This window comes from Miscanthus floridulus, chromosome 2 (genome assembly GCF_019320115.1).
Source record: "Miscanthus floridulus cultivar M001 chromosome 2, ASM1932011v1, whole genome shotgun sequence".
NCBI classification, from domain to species: Eukaryota; Viridiplantae; Streptophyta; class Magnoliopsida; order Poales; family Poaceae; genus Miscanthus; species Miscanthus floridulus.
Window position 1 is genome coordinate 6,988,143 of NC_089581.1, and position 14,442 is coordinate 7,002,584.

At 43.8% G+C, this 14,442-nt stretch overlaps 1 protein-coding gene and 1 pseudogene across 1 annotated transcript; one reads left to right on the forward strand and one right to left on the reverse strand.

The window, feature by feature from the left end:
* Positions 1-694: 694 nt before the first annotated feature.
* On the reverse strand, positions 695-4,874 carry LOC136516037 (serine/threonine-protein phosphatase PP2A-2 catalytic subunit). Its single transcript, XM_066509454.1, has 11 exons — positions 4,694-4,874; positions 4,107-4,163; positions 3,498-3,581; positions 3,327-3,398; positions 3,054-3,125; positions 2,909-2,949; positions 2,265-2,331; positions 1,993-2,184; positions 1,814-1,903; positions 1,627-1,734; positions 695-1,121 (listed from the first exon to the last, which is right to left on the reverse strand). The coding sequence occupies exons 1-11, from the start codon at positions 4,766-4,768 to the stop codon at positions 1,056-1,058; spliced, it is 924 nt and encodes a 307-aa protein (XP_066365551.1). The 5' UTR covers positions 4,769-4,874; the 3' UTR covers positions 695-1,055.
* Positions 4,875-9,212: 4,338 nt separating this feature from the next.
* On the forward strand, positions 9,213-14,101 carry LOC136516046 (DEAD-box ATP-dependent RNA helicase 37-like; annotated as a pseudogene).
* The last annotated feature ends 341 nt before the right edge of the window (positions 14,102-14,442 follow it).

The window sequence follows — 14,442 nt, forward strand, 5'->3', positions numbered from 1 at the left end:
GGCCTGTTGTCACGTGCAGCTGTTGCCCGCTTGCCCCAAACGACACGGCACCTGGCACGTTCTGTGGGCAGGGCGGCAGAAGGCCACCAGCCACGGCCTCACATAAGCTGGGATCCTGCCTTTTTCAACTAGACAAAATAAATACTGGTAGACACCACAGGTTGTATCGACGTCGACGCCAGCCTCAGCTGGGCAACAAGACGTCCAGGCGGCATAAGCACCACAGAAGCAGACACGATTTTTGTATAGCCGATGCTGTCAAAATATTCCAGTAGAACTTCCAGGTCAAAAAGAAGCGCAGGAGTGCAGGACCACGTAACGTTAGTGTCGCACAACAGATCCTTTTCGATTAGCAAGTACATCAGAACCGTGTTGGATGTGTGATGTTTGGTAATCAGTGAGCGGACACAACGGCCCAGGATACAGGGCAGAATTTCAAACGGAAACTGCGGTGTGGTACAGATCACAGTACTAGGTACCATGTCCCTCGCCTCATCTTTTGTTCAAAGCAGAATGAAATGTGGAAACCAGGGCTCAAATTCAAATGCTGGTGGCAAAGAATGCTACAGGTTGACTAGTTGCCCTTAAAAGGTAATTCTATACGGCAAATCAAGGTAGTCAGAAAAAACTAATGGCCCCAACATAGAACCATACAAGTGTTCACCCCTACAAGAATCACAAAACGAAAAAAAAGAAAGAGAGAAGAAAATCAGGTGAGGAAGAAAGGGGAACAAAATGAATACATTGGGAAAAGTTTCCTCCCATAATACAGATTGCTGCTTGATGCTTGAACCCCACCACTGCAGCGTGCAGCCCCCACCAAGCCAAAAGCATCAACCAGTTAGAGATAAGTGAGAACACAATCCAGTCCTTCCAGCTGTAGTAGGTATACACTTGAATCATGATGCGGCAAAGCAGCCCACGACAGCCAAAGCGCCATGGGCAAAAATAATAAGAATAGCACACGGAGGGATTCCAGCAAAAAATAATTATCTGCAACCAGGAAACTGCACCTATCTATCAAACCTTTGCTGCAGATCCACATCACTTTTGCATCACAGGAAATAGTCAGGTGTCCTACGAGTTACATCTGGCTCTCCCCTTCTTGGGGCTGGCTCAAACTGCAGAATCACACACCAGAACCCATAAGATGCCACCACAGTAACCATGAAGCAAGATAGCAGAAAAACTGTCAAAGGACAAATCTCAAGGACTGGAGATCAACAGAACATGAAAATATGAGAATATTTTATATAAAGTGTAAAAACAGTAAATCCAGAATTTTGGCCTAGAATTCATAACAAAATACTGAAACCAAAGCTTATATGTACTATATTTGTACTAAGCAAGTATAAGTACCAGTCGAAATAAAGTATATCATTTATACGTGAATAAATTTAGAGTTTGAACTTGATTTCCTGGTACTGTTTTCAGGCGTCCTCTGAACTATCTTCTCAATGCGATTCAATCTCATCAATTCAATAATTTTGTCCCGCTTGAAGTGAGGGTAACATTTTCTTTTATTTTAGACAATTGCTCATGTAATTGGATAAAAAGATCACTTGCAGTTATAAATTATCACAAAGCCTGCTCACACAAACAAGCTGATATAGCCAAGAATATTACCTGGATGAAAGTATGCTCCCTGCAATCATCCACTTCTAGGATTGATGCCATGTTCCCACAGCGGTAGCAATAATTAGGTGCACTAAATATAGTCACGACTTTTTGCTCCTGTTTAACGAATTAAGGTATTTATCAAATAGGGCATGAGGACTCAAAAAGGCTGTATGCTTCCAGAAGAAACACTTACATGAGCCCAATTGAATCCCTCCATAACCAATTGGTGAGCTCTAGCAATTAGCCTTAGGCTATTGGTATGGTTGAACTGCTCTGATATATCCTGGAACAACAATATTTGGTGTCAATACAAACGGTGATACATTGTACTACACCACTAAAATTTGGGTCCGAACAAAATAGTTTATGTACCTGTCCGAAGGTATACCCAGCACCACGTGGAGAAATACCCCAACCACATCGATCGTCTGGATCAGACCACAGAAGATCACACATTGGACCTTCATGAGGAACTTCCTGGACGCGATCAAAGTTGCGGATGTTGTCGAGGGTCTCAATGGATGGCGATAATCCACCATGCAAGCAAAATATTTCTGACTCGACCTATGAAAAGAACAAACAAACTGAATGGAACTTTCACTAGATACACATGCAAATCATCCTAAATAAGAGATAATACTCACCAATGCAGTCAAGGGGAAGTAATCAAATAGATCTGTAAAGGTTTTCCAGACATTTGCGTTTCCATACCTACAAAATGATCACAGGACATATCTTGTAAACTTATACATTTCACAAAAAGAGGGTGGTATGGTCAATTTTGTTTGGACATAGGACAAGCATAGAACAATAATAAGTTCCATAAACTACCACACACAATAGACCATGCACAGTAAGAATCATGAAATAGCTTTACATGGTAACTGGAAGAATAGATTTTTGCTTAAAAAGTTCTCCTTGCAATTCATCGATACTGTGGATCATCATCACAATATAGCAATCCTGACAAATGTAGCATTTCTCACAGCATTTGTCACGAGATAAAACTTTGAATAACCTCATACATCTTCAGACATAAGTTGCAGGCATGCAATGTAGGATATGAATGTCTTTAAATACTAGCTGGGCCCAGCAGAAATATTATCCTTAGGTGTGTTCTATTCTAACCAACAATTTTCCAGAATGCACTAGTTTTCAAGGACAAAACATAGTGATTTGACAGTGAAGCAATCATTAAGCCCTTTACTAGTACTTCCAAAGTCCTGCTTAGTGATATCAGAATTTAAAAAAAAACAGTATGTACAGTAACCTAAGAGAAGACACTCACTTCCTTAAGCATTCGTCATAGAACCCATAAACTTGAGTAATCTGCAAATAATTTCACTAAAAACTTTAATTTGTACAGCTGATAACAGAGAATGGAGTGATGCAGCAAGAAAACATGAACAATTGTGAAACAAGAAATTGTATACCTGTCGGCTTTCATGGTTTCCTCTGAGAATGGTGATCCTCTGAGGATATCGAACTTTTAAAGCCACCAAAAGCTGTTTGTTTGCAGTGGATGAAATTAGTGCCAAGAATTAGTAAAGTTCTGCAATTTAGAGATTTGAAGTAGGAACAACAAAAGGCAGATATGATCAGCTTTTCAGTAGAGTGCAGACTACACACCTATACTGCTCATGACCACTATGGGTAGATGAATATGCTGATGGTGCTAACATAAAGACATGTGAGTTTACACTTACTGTGACAGTTTCGACAGAGTAGTAACCACGGTCAACATAATCTCCCATAAACAGGTAGTTCGTATCTGGACACTGGTAAAAGTGAAAGTTTCAAGATACTGAAATTTTAACATGTTTCTTTATTAAATCGGAGAAGTGACAGAAGCAGATGAACAGAGAATAGTGAGGTACCTTTCCACCAATTCGGAAGAGTTCAGCAAGATCATGAAATTGTCCATGGATATCACCGCATATAGTAACAGGACTCTTTACAGGCTGCAACAACTGGTGACAAAACCAATCGTCCAAAGTCAAATAACATGACCAAATAAGAGCTGCATCTGTGAATCCAGCATCTAAACAGCATAGATTATCTGAAAGCATCCATCTTATCTCCTGGTGTTCAAATGTTGGTTAAAGCTATACAGTTCAGAAGGTTCAAAAGGTGTTTCTTTCCCACCACTATGACATTTTTTATAAAAAGCTTTAAAAAGGTGGGTTCAGGAATCTTTCATCAGGAATGAAGACGCAATATAAGGTGTCATAACATCAGGAATTAAGACGTGGTATAAGGTTGTCACAAATTTATGCATTTAGTTAGCAAAACACAAATTTAGATTGTGCAAGGTGGCATAGAGTGTGAGCTGGGAACTTAAACCATTTTTTTATTGCTAATTGGGCCGGGTCAAAGCTTAAGCTAGATATGAAGAAAAGTTAAGCTGTCCCAAGCAAGATAATATATCAATTGGTCACACAATGAAATTGCTGATAACTTAAGCCAAAGCAATCAAAACAGCGAACCTGAACATTGCTTTCCTCCATGAGAATCTCCTTTGCCTTCTCACACAGAGCTCTGACCTGAAACATAAATTGCACTGGATCAGAACCTCCCATCCCAGCAGAGCAAATCAATTGTGGATATTAATTCTACAGATCCATTAATCACAAGGTGGGATGTTTACATCTTGAAGCAGTTCTAGGCCCCCTAGCATTATCATTTTAGCATAAAATCGAGGGAGAAAACGTTATGTGGCCACCAAAGATCGTGGTGAAATGAGAAGACATTAATTGTTTTCAGTTGAAGCAGAGAAATTAATTCAACATCAGAAACGCCAGAGGGCGGCTAAAAAAACTTTTTTTTTCTTCAGCTTCAAAAAAAAAGTAGCGTCCCGCTCAGCTCACAACCACATCCCCAGCTCGCAACCGCCCAGGCCCAGCGCCCGCCAGAGCAAATCAAACGCCCCCGCCAGCCATTTCCGCGCCAACCAGCATCGGAACGCGTCCGGAGACCCGATCTCCCCCGGGACCCGTCCCCCGGCCCCGCAATTCCGCCAGATCTGGTGAAAAAGCACCTCGAACTGAGAGGAGAGCGACGGAGAAGGCGTTACCTCGGGCTCAGCGAGCGGCTTGCACTGCATGAGCCGCTCGATCTGGTCGTCGAGGCCGCCATGGGGGCTGCTCATCTTGCCGCGGATGGAACCCTAGATCTGGGCGGGCGCGCGCGCTCGTGAGAGGGGGGCAGGCGGAGGAGGGAGGAGAGAACGAGAGGTGGGGAGGAGGGAGGGGGGCAAAAGGTCTGGAAAGTTGCAAGGGACCGGTGGTTATATAATTGCGAGTTTGGAGGCTAGCTCTCAGGAGGGAGCAAGCGGACGGTCAGGACGGAATGCTCGCCGTGCTGCTGAACTGGTCGTAGTTGGAAGAAGAATGGCCAATTACACGTCTCAGCTTGAAAAGAAAAAACTAATCACACGTCAGTTTTGTAATAAAAAAACACTAAAATAATGTTTATTTATTTTATGGTCTGATCAGTTTAGCTGTAAGATTTGAAAAGGTTGTTGATCGTGGAAAAGCTAAAGTGGGTTATATGGTGCAAAAAAAAAATTATATGTTATTTGTTTAAAAGGCTATGTGGCGTATCTCTCTTTATTTAAATTTAAATTAAAACAATGGATAAATGTCTCTCTGGGTCTTATTGGTTAGGTGCATAACTCTTTATCCAGGCTCCCATAATACAAGTTATTCATGTTTGGTTATTTGCACAACACCTTACAATCTCCATCTATGCAGAATTTAGCTTGCACCCGCTCTGCAGCTCTTGAGCCCACTGTGCAAAGGTCTTTGCGACCGTTGTGCAAAGCTCCTGCACCCGCCCCCATGCCCACCGCCCCCGCGCGTGCATCTCGGCGAGGCAGCACGGGCAGGTGTCTCTCGGCTGACGGTGCACGTCGTGATGTATGTCGTCGCTGGGAGCAGCACTAGCACGAAGTGCATTGTTGATGCTAGGTTGGGAGCGGTCCGACGCTGGGAGAAGCACTAGCGCTAGGCGTTGTGCCCATCAAGAAGTAGAGGTGCCGAGAGGAGCAGGAATAGGGAGCGGAGGGGACGCGCTTAGGGTGTTCGATGAAATGTTTGGTCGGTTTATCTCACTTGGTACAAACAACCAACCACAGACTTGATACCTAATGCAACAAACCAAACAAAGGCACTTGCAATGCAACAGGATAATATGGCCCAACTAAACAACACCAAATTGCATTTACTTATGCAGGCATAGCATATCCTGCACAACCCTTTATGCAGTGCAACTCTTGTGCGAGTAACCAATCAGACTCTCTACTTTCACTCATTTGGAAAAGCTAAAAAACTAAAAGGTGAAAGCAGGGTTTAAGGTGTTCCAAAAATTATACTATGCGTAAATGGCTCCTTTTGAAAGGAAGCTTCTAGTTCTCTGTTTGGATTGTGTTATATTTTTTAGCAGCATAAGCAATTTACACAAGTTAGATCAAACCCAACCTTACTAGGGAAGCAACTACACCACCCTCTCTGACTTACATATGGATCTCAACACCTTTGTAACCTCTGCCTCCCATCTATGTAATGTGAGTCAGGGGCCTCCTACTTAGTTATGATCTCGACACACTCACACACACATTTTCACCTCTGTATTGTAACTCTTGTTGCAAACTTTGAGCCTTTATGCTCGGTAAACACAATTGAACCGCCACTAGGTGTGGGGTTCGTTGTCCTGGACCAGTTTAAAACCCCTGAGTCGTCGAAAGCTAAGCCATACGTACTAGTGTGTGACGCAAATCTAGTTGGTAGATGAAACACTAACATTCTTCCTCAGTGTTTCTTTGGTCCCGCCTTCGCATGCTTAATTTATCCAACTCCCGTGCTATGCTGAATTTGTTGTTGCTCTATCACCCATGCACCCCCAATTTCTTATCGATGAAAATGTGTAAATATATCCAAGTGGGTAATGAATTGGGCCAATCCAATCCAGTCTCATCATGTCCCATTTTTCTACCTTTTATCTCTGAAATGATCAATATATCCAAGTGTGTAATTAATTAGGCCGATCTAAAATTCTCATGGAAATTAAACATATCGACTAGCCTGCTTCACCTATGTACCTAAGAATAATGTTTACATCTACTGTACAGAAGTTCTACACCCTAGTTCCGGCCCCTACACTAGCTTCGAATTCTAGAAATGTAAATTGCAATAAAGTATATGCATGATGTAAATGGAAGGGATAAAGCAATGTCTGTTTTCATGAGGTATTGGAGAGTCATCACTCTCCACTAGTCTCTATTGGAGCACCCCCTATAAGGGTATTATTCCCCTTGATCTGCGCAAGACCAAGTGCTCTCTAGTGGTTGATCCTTCTCCACTCCGAAATGGTAGATCACCAATTGTTGTGTACACCAGTGACAGCCTCTTACAATCACCACCGAGAGATCTTCAAGCTCCTCGACACCACTAAGACATATAGATGATACCGATCAACAAGAGTAGCATGCACAAACTCTCGCTTGACCTAAGCAAGCCTAATGAGAAAATTGAATGCACGCTTGCTACTCCCTAAGTATCAATGGAGCCCTTAATCTTCAGTAAGCAAATCTGAGTCGCTCCAATGGGTCAAAACATTCTCTTGGATACCAAATGTTGTAGCTAGAACTCCTGAATGGCGAGAGAGCCAAATAACACGAGACTGGAGGGGGTATATAGGGCTTACCCTAAAAACTAGTAGTTATAACTCCACTCAACTGAAAATGCAGTATCAAAAAACTCTGGTGGTGCTTTTAGATAAGCACTATACAAAAGGTTTTTTTACTGGCTACAATCCTCCAATCATGCTCTAGTGACCCCCACTAAAAATCGATGGGTATGGGAGCTCACTAGACAACTGTGATCGAGCACTGTACACACTGTGAAAGCCCTATGTGTTGGTTATAGGTAATTGAGACAACTAGTGAACTAATCTTTTGCTAAGTGTGTAATTAAACTAGGTTAGTTCCAAACCAAGATGGAGAGCCAGGCTCGGAGATGGATGAAAGCCAATAAATACAATTCGAGCATGCTCTCACTTGGCAAGAGAAGAGGAAAACAAAATTGTGTGAAGGCAAATGTTCAAAATAGGGATGTTATTTCGACGATCAAAATCCAATTCGATAATGCTCAGGAGTGGCCGTCCGTCCGTCCATTCGTTCGGATGCACTTTTCGGGCCTTCGCGCTATCGGGCCAACATGCCTGCTTTCTCTTCGTTTCTCCCCATCTCTCTTAAAAATATCTCCCATCCTCGTGCTCGCCCATTGCGTGCTTCTGTGTCGTGCGCTCGCTGCTGCCATCTTACCCACCGCGCACCCCATCCCTCACCACGTGGCTCTCCCATCCAGCGTCGCGCTCCATCCGACGTTGTGCCCCATCCCGTGCCGCACCCCCTCCGTCACCGCGCCGCGCTCCATCCTCTGTCGTGCCCCATCCCCCTACACGCGCCGAGGTGTTGCCGAGGTATCGCTGACGCCGCCGTTCCCCACCAAAAGGTCATGACCACTGTCGACGTCGTGGCCATCGCGATGAGCGACGATGGCAAGAAGATATTGCGATGAAAGCGCATGTTGCAAGCATATGTTTTAAGTGTTTCAAACGTTTCAGCATATGGATGTTGCAAAAGTAGATCGAGGATGTTGCATATGTTGCAAGTGTTTCAGAGGTTTTATTCAAAATGTTTTATCTGTATATCAAAGCGCTTTGATATAGATGTTGTATATTTTTCACATATATGTTGGAACAATATGTTCCAAATGTTTCAGTTTTTTTAGTCTTATGTTGTAGTGAGTGTTTTCATGTTGCAAGCGTTTAATCTTAGTGTTGCATATGTTTCACACATATGTTTCAGTTTATATTCCATATGTTTCATTTGTTTCATACGTATTACGCATTCAAGTGTTTCATGTTGCACGTGTTTCATGTTGTTCGAAGAGTCATTGGGCGTGGGGAGTGATGGTGGTACGACATGGGCGGCGGGTAATGGGGCGCGACAAACTGGGGATGGCGGACGGGGCGCGCGGCGCGCCGGTATCCTACAGGGCGTGACGGAGTCTGGGTACGCATATGAGGCGGGGCGAACGGCCTCGAATCGAGGCGGACACGGCATGCTACGCGTGCGAGGCGAGTTATCCGAACGCGCGAATGCTGCTATGGTGCAGGATGCGCGTGCGGGGGGAGAAAAATAGCGGACAAGGACACAGGCTGCGCGGGATCCAGATGCACGCATGCGTGTGGATGTCCGGACAGTGGCAGGCGCCGAATCCGATTCGAGAGCTCTCACTCAAACAGCCATGTTCGTTTGGCTATGGCTCATCGTAAATGATTGCAAATTTTCAGCCGGAACAGTATTTTTCTCTCACATAAACCAGCCAGCAGTACTTCTTCGAGAACCAGCAACAATACGAACCAGTCCAACCGACCTAGGCTGAAAGTTTGCAAAAGAAAAATGAAGTAAACAGAAATTTCGAAAAAAAAAACGGCCCAAAAGAAGGCCCAGAGTAAGGCCCGGGCGGGTGCGCTCTTTTTTTTTTACGCCGTCGCTGCATAAGCTGCAGTCCCCCTTCCGTCGGATATTCTGCATCCGTCGTTCGTTCTCTCTCTCTCGCCCCCTCTCGCTCTCCGACGACTGGTGGACAGCCGCCGCCGCCGCCGCCCTAAGCCAGGTGCTGAGGTTTTTGTTGGTCTCTTCGCCGGCGACAAGCACCCACCAGGTACTCCCACTCGTTCTCTTCCCTGCCCTTTATGCTGTGCGAAGCTGTGCACCGAAACCCTAACCTAAAGCTGTTTAGCTATTCGACAAGCTTCCTAGCTTCGAAGTTTTCGCAAAAATTATTGGGTGTACATGTGTACACCCATGTCCCTCTACTGGATCCGCCCCTGTTATTATTTGTTTTTATTTTTTTTATCAAGGAAAAAGCAGCCATTTGGTTGAGATCCTCTGTTTTTTTTCTGTGAAGTGTTTGCCATGCTCTACGTTATCTCTTTATGCACTGACTGTTTTGTTTTATTTCTGTTATTTCCAGGTTTTAGTGATCACTGGTAGCGACTTCATCAAAGACATTTTGCAAAATTATGCGATCTTCATGGGCTGATTCAGTTGCGAACGCCGAGGAATCGGCGCCCGCTACTGTTACTGCTACTGCCCCTGCTGTTAATCATCAGAACTCGCGCCCCACCCTCAGCGCGTACGTTCCTCCCCACCTTCGTGGCCGCTCAGGTGGTCCTCTCCCTGAGAACAAAGCAGTCCCTGCTGCGGCTCCTGCACCAGCTGACGTAAGGCCTGCTGCGGTGCAGCCTTCTGGTCACGCAGCTGTTGTTGGTGGCGGCTCTCCTTGGGCAGGCCCTACTGTTGGTGGTAGTGGCGGTGGTGGTGGCGGTGGTAGCGCCATAGTTGGTCCTCGACAGGGTGGTGGCGGTAGTGGTGGTGGCGGTCGAGGCGGCGGTTGGAACTCCCGACCTGGGTGGGACCGTAGAGACCGTGAACCAAACCCTTTTGCCAACACCGAGGCTGCAGATGTTGATTTCGAGAGTCAGGAGAATACAGGCATCAATTTTGACGCCTATGAGGATATTCCTGTTGAGACAAGTGGCCATGACGTCCCTCCACCAGTCAATACCTTTGCAGAGATTGATTTGGGTGAGGCAGGTGAATGAGAACATACGGCGGTGCAAGTATGTGAAGCCAACACCGGTACAGCGACATGCCATTCCTATCGCCAATGCAGGTCGGGACCTCATGGCTTGTGCACAGACAGGGTCTGGAAAGACTGCAGCCTTCTGTTTCCCTATCATTAGTGGGATCTTGAAGTCAAGGGACTCAAGGCCACCCCAGAGGCGAGGTTCCAGGATTGCTTGCCCTCTGGCGCTGATACTATCCCCTACTCGTGAGCTATCTATGCAAGTATGTTGTCATTCAGGTTATCCTTTTTGTTTCTTTTCTTATTGTTTCTTTTTATTTGATTTCTGATTCTTTATTTTATGTAACCTCAGATTCATGAAGAAGCAAGGAAGTTTTCATACCAAACTGGTGCGAGGGTGGTTGTTGCATATGGTGGAGCACCAATACATCAGCAGGTTTAGCTTTTTTTTTTTGAAATATAAGTTTTGCTCACATTGGTAATTACATGATGGGTCTCGCCTCCTTGACTTCGTTTGATTTGTTGGCATATCAAGTTCTCTCGTCTTGTCTGATAGCATAAAACATAGTGATAGTTATGCTGATTAGCCTGCAATGATGCATAAATTAATTATAATTCTTAGGAAGTAGCCAAAGAGCAATACACGGTGTTAATAGACACTGTTTTTAATTCATCACTCTGAAATGGAAAATTTCCAAACAATCCTAGTTGTGCTTTCCGCGATCCTTTTCCTTTCTTTTTTTTTATATATCACTGGAATTAGTGGTGCATACTTTCTGTAGTGAAGTTAATGGCTATGTGTCCGCAAGATTCTCAGGACCAGGAAGCACATCTGATAGGGGAAAAAACTTCCATGCTATCACTTTTTTTTGTGTGTGTGTGCAATTGTATGGAATTAGGAGGATTAGGGTAGGAACAGCTTTGCTAAATCTAAGAACTCTAGTATCTAGTATTAGAATAAAGTTGTCAATTATATATGGTAGAACACAGGGTTTTAGCCCATTCTTATTACTAACAAATCGTTGTAATAGCCTTTCTTCCGTAGAAGCTAGTGTAGAAACTATACTGGCTGTAAATAAGTGAACTCATTTCAGAAGTGGTTGCATCTTCTAAGTTATCTTTCTGAAAGATGCATCTTCTAAGTTATCAGCAATTAATTGGATGGTGCTGGCCATAGCATATTTGCATGAGAATTTTTGCACAACATAGATGTTAAATGTGTACTGATCTGTTATTGTAGCTGAGGGAACTGGAAAGGGGTGTAGAAATCCTTGTGGCAACTCCTGGTCGTTTGATGGATCTGCTGGAGAGAGCCAGAGTGTCACTGCAAATGATAAAGTACTTAACTCTTGATGAAGCTGATCGAATGCTCGATATGGGCTTTGAGCCACAGATCCGCAAGATTGTTGAGCAGATGGATATGCCCCCTCGTGGTGTGAGGCAGACTATGCTGTTTAGTGCTACTTTTCCAAAAGAAATCCAGGTATTTTTTCCATATTCACACTTCTAGCTTCAATCATATGTCAAATTCCATAATGTTTACTCCATTACTATTTATTGAATTAGATGCCTAGCAATCTGGGTTAATTGCTGAGGCAGTTGGAACATGGAACTTTGCTCACTTATTGCCTGTTAAAATTATCATTCCCTGAAGATATGTCATGTTCAGTGTTGCAAAGTTAATGTGCAGGACCTGAAATCAAGTTTTTTTTTTCATCATTTATTCCTAGCAACTGTAGTGATGCCTATTTCCATTTTACAGAACCTGTGTAAGCTAAAAATGCATGCAGATCAGCATTTTTTTAATATTGCATGATATGGTCAGAGAAGGGCGGGCCTGGTGCAAGCGGTAGAGTCTTACCGCCTGTGACCGGAAGGTCCCAGGTTCGAGTCGCGGTCTCCTCGCATTGCACAGGCGAGGGTAAGGCTTGCCACTGACACCCTTCCCCAGACCCCGCACAGAGCGGGAGCTCTCTGCACTGGGTACGCCCATGATATGGTCAGAAATTCTTTTGGCTACTAGTACAAGTTTATTGATTGCACTTGCAATTAGAATATAAATATATATTTTTTCAGTTGTTATATCCTTATAATAGTTGTAATTGGTATGCAATAATTTTTAGCTTTCTTGCATGAAGTGGAAAAGAAAAGGTTTGCCTAAGGGCTTGCTGGATTTGCTAATGAAAATATCATAAATTTGTTGTGCAGGGGCTGGCTTCAGATTTCCTTTCTGATTACATATTCCTTGCTGTTGGAAGAGTTGGTTCCAGTACTGATTTGATTGCTCAGAGGGTTGAGTTTGTTCTTGAAGCAGACAAAAGAAGTTACCTTATGGACCTTTTTCACGCACAAAAAGCTAACGGCACCCATGGAAAGGTACTACTCCCTTCGTTCCAAATTATAAGATGTTTTAGATTTTCTAGATAGATTGCTTTAGCTATGCATCTACACATAGTGTATATCTAAGTACATAGCAAAATCTATATATCTAGAAAAGCCAAAATGTCTTACAATTTGGAATGGAGGGAGTAGATATTTAGAGCTTTTTGTCAACATATGATGCGATTTACTTTTGAGTTATGTAGTATCGTTCCGTGAATTCTATTTCACTACAGTAGACTACCATAATTAATCCGATCTCAGTAATTTTCCACCAACTTTTGTTCTGATGTCTGCAGCAATCTCTTACTTTGGTATTTGTGGAGACAAAGAGGGGAGCTGATGCTCTGGAGGACTGGCTGTTTAAAAACGGGTTCCCTGCAACAAGCATTCATGGTGACCGAACACAACAGGTGCAGCAGAGCTCGGACTTGCCTCCTTCAATTGTAGTTGCAGTTCATTCTAGATGGTAAATTAGCAAGTCATCGTGTAGGCATTTTTCTTACTGCGTGAACAGGAAGATGCTACAATAATGGACATGTTGTATATTTATTTGAATCGGGCACCAAATGATTTATGAAAATAAGATATCAGATTTGGTATTCTCAAGGCATGCAAATGCAATTGATATTTAAACGTACCATTCCACACATGGGGTCAATATTTTCATTCATTTTGGTCTTATTACATCTCTCTAAAATCTGTATTCAGTCTCTTGCATGGCACAGGATGAAATACCGTGATATTTACCATAACATCATTGTGCTTTGTCTGTGCAGGAAAGAGAGTATGCATTGAGGACCTTCAAGAGTGGAGCAACACCCATACTTGTTGCAACTGATGTGGCTGCTCGTGGGCTTGACATACCTCACGTTGCTCATGTCATCAATTTTGACCTCCCAAATGATATAGATGACTATGTTCATCGTATTGGGAGGACAGGACGAGCGGGGAAATCTGGTCTAGCTACTGCCTTTTTCAATGAGGGCAACCTATCGCTAGCAAGGCCATTATGTGATCTAATGCAGGAGGCTAACCAAGAGGTTCCAACATGGCTTGAGCACTATGCTGCCCGTTCTTCATACGGTGGTGGCGGTGGTAGAAATCGCCGATCAGGTGGTGCTCGATTTGGTGGCCGTGACTTCCGCCGTGACCGGGACTTCAGGGGAGGAGGCGGTGGAGGAGGATACAGCGGCGGTGGTGGTGGATATGGTGGCGGCGGTTATGGTGGTGGTGGTGGTGGTGGATATGGCGGCGGCTACGGTGGTGGTGCAACTAGTTCCTGGGACTAGATACTGATCCTTAGTCAAGCGAGAACTTAACTGAAATGTGTTCTGTTGGCATTAACCGAAAACAGATGTTGAGTTTGTAGTCAACCCTAGGGTGGTTGGTATGGTGCTGGAGAAAGTCTCCATATACCTTAGTGAAGGTTGGTTATTGGCTTATTGGTTATTGCTCTCTGTTTGCCCGTGCTGGGCTATTATTTGTTACCGAGTGTTATTGCCCGTGTGGGGGGGTAGTTGGGATGTTCTTTGCTGCTCATGTTAGTTTTGGATGATGTGTATTATTGGGTTGTTGGTTAATATTTTCTGGTGGTCTCGTTGCTATTAGTATAGCACTGATAAAAATGGAAATGCCTTACATTGCAGTTGATTATTCATCAGAAGGAAGGATTGTATGTTTGTTGGGCATTGCTGATGTCTCTACTTGTTAGTGCTAGAGATGGCTCCGTTTCTTTATTTATTGTACTCATTTACCAGCAATATACCATCGCCGTCCATACATG

Coding starts and splice junctions, on each gene's coding strand:
- LOC136516037 (XM_066509454.1), bottom strand. CDS start 4,768: ATGAGCAGCCCCCATGGCGGCCTCGACGACCAGATCGAGCGGCTCATG. Junction 3,126..3,326: donor ACTCTGTCGAAACTGTCACA/GTAAGTGTAAAC, acceptor GCAAACAAACAG/CTTTTGGTGGCTTTAAAAGT. Junction 2,185..2,264: donor ACTTCCCCTTGACTGCATTG/GTGAGTATTATC, acceptor TTCTTTTCATAG/GTCGAGTCAGAAATATTTTG.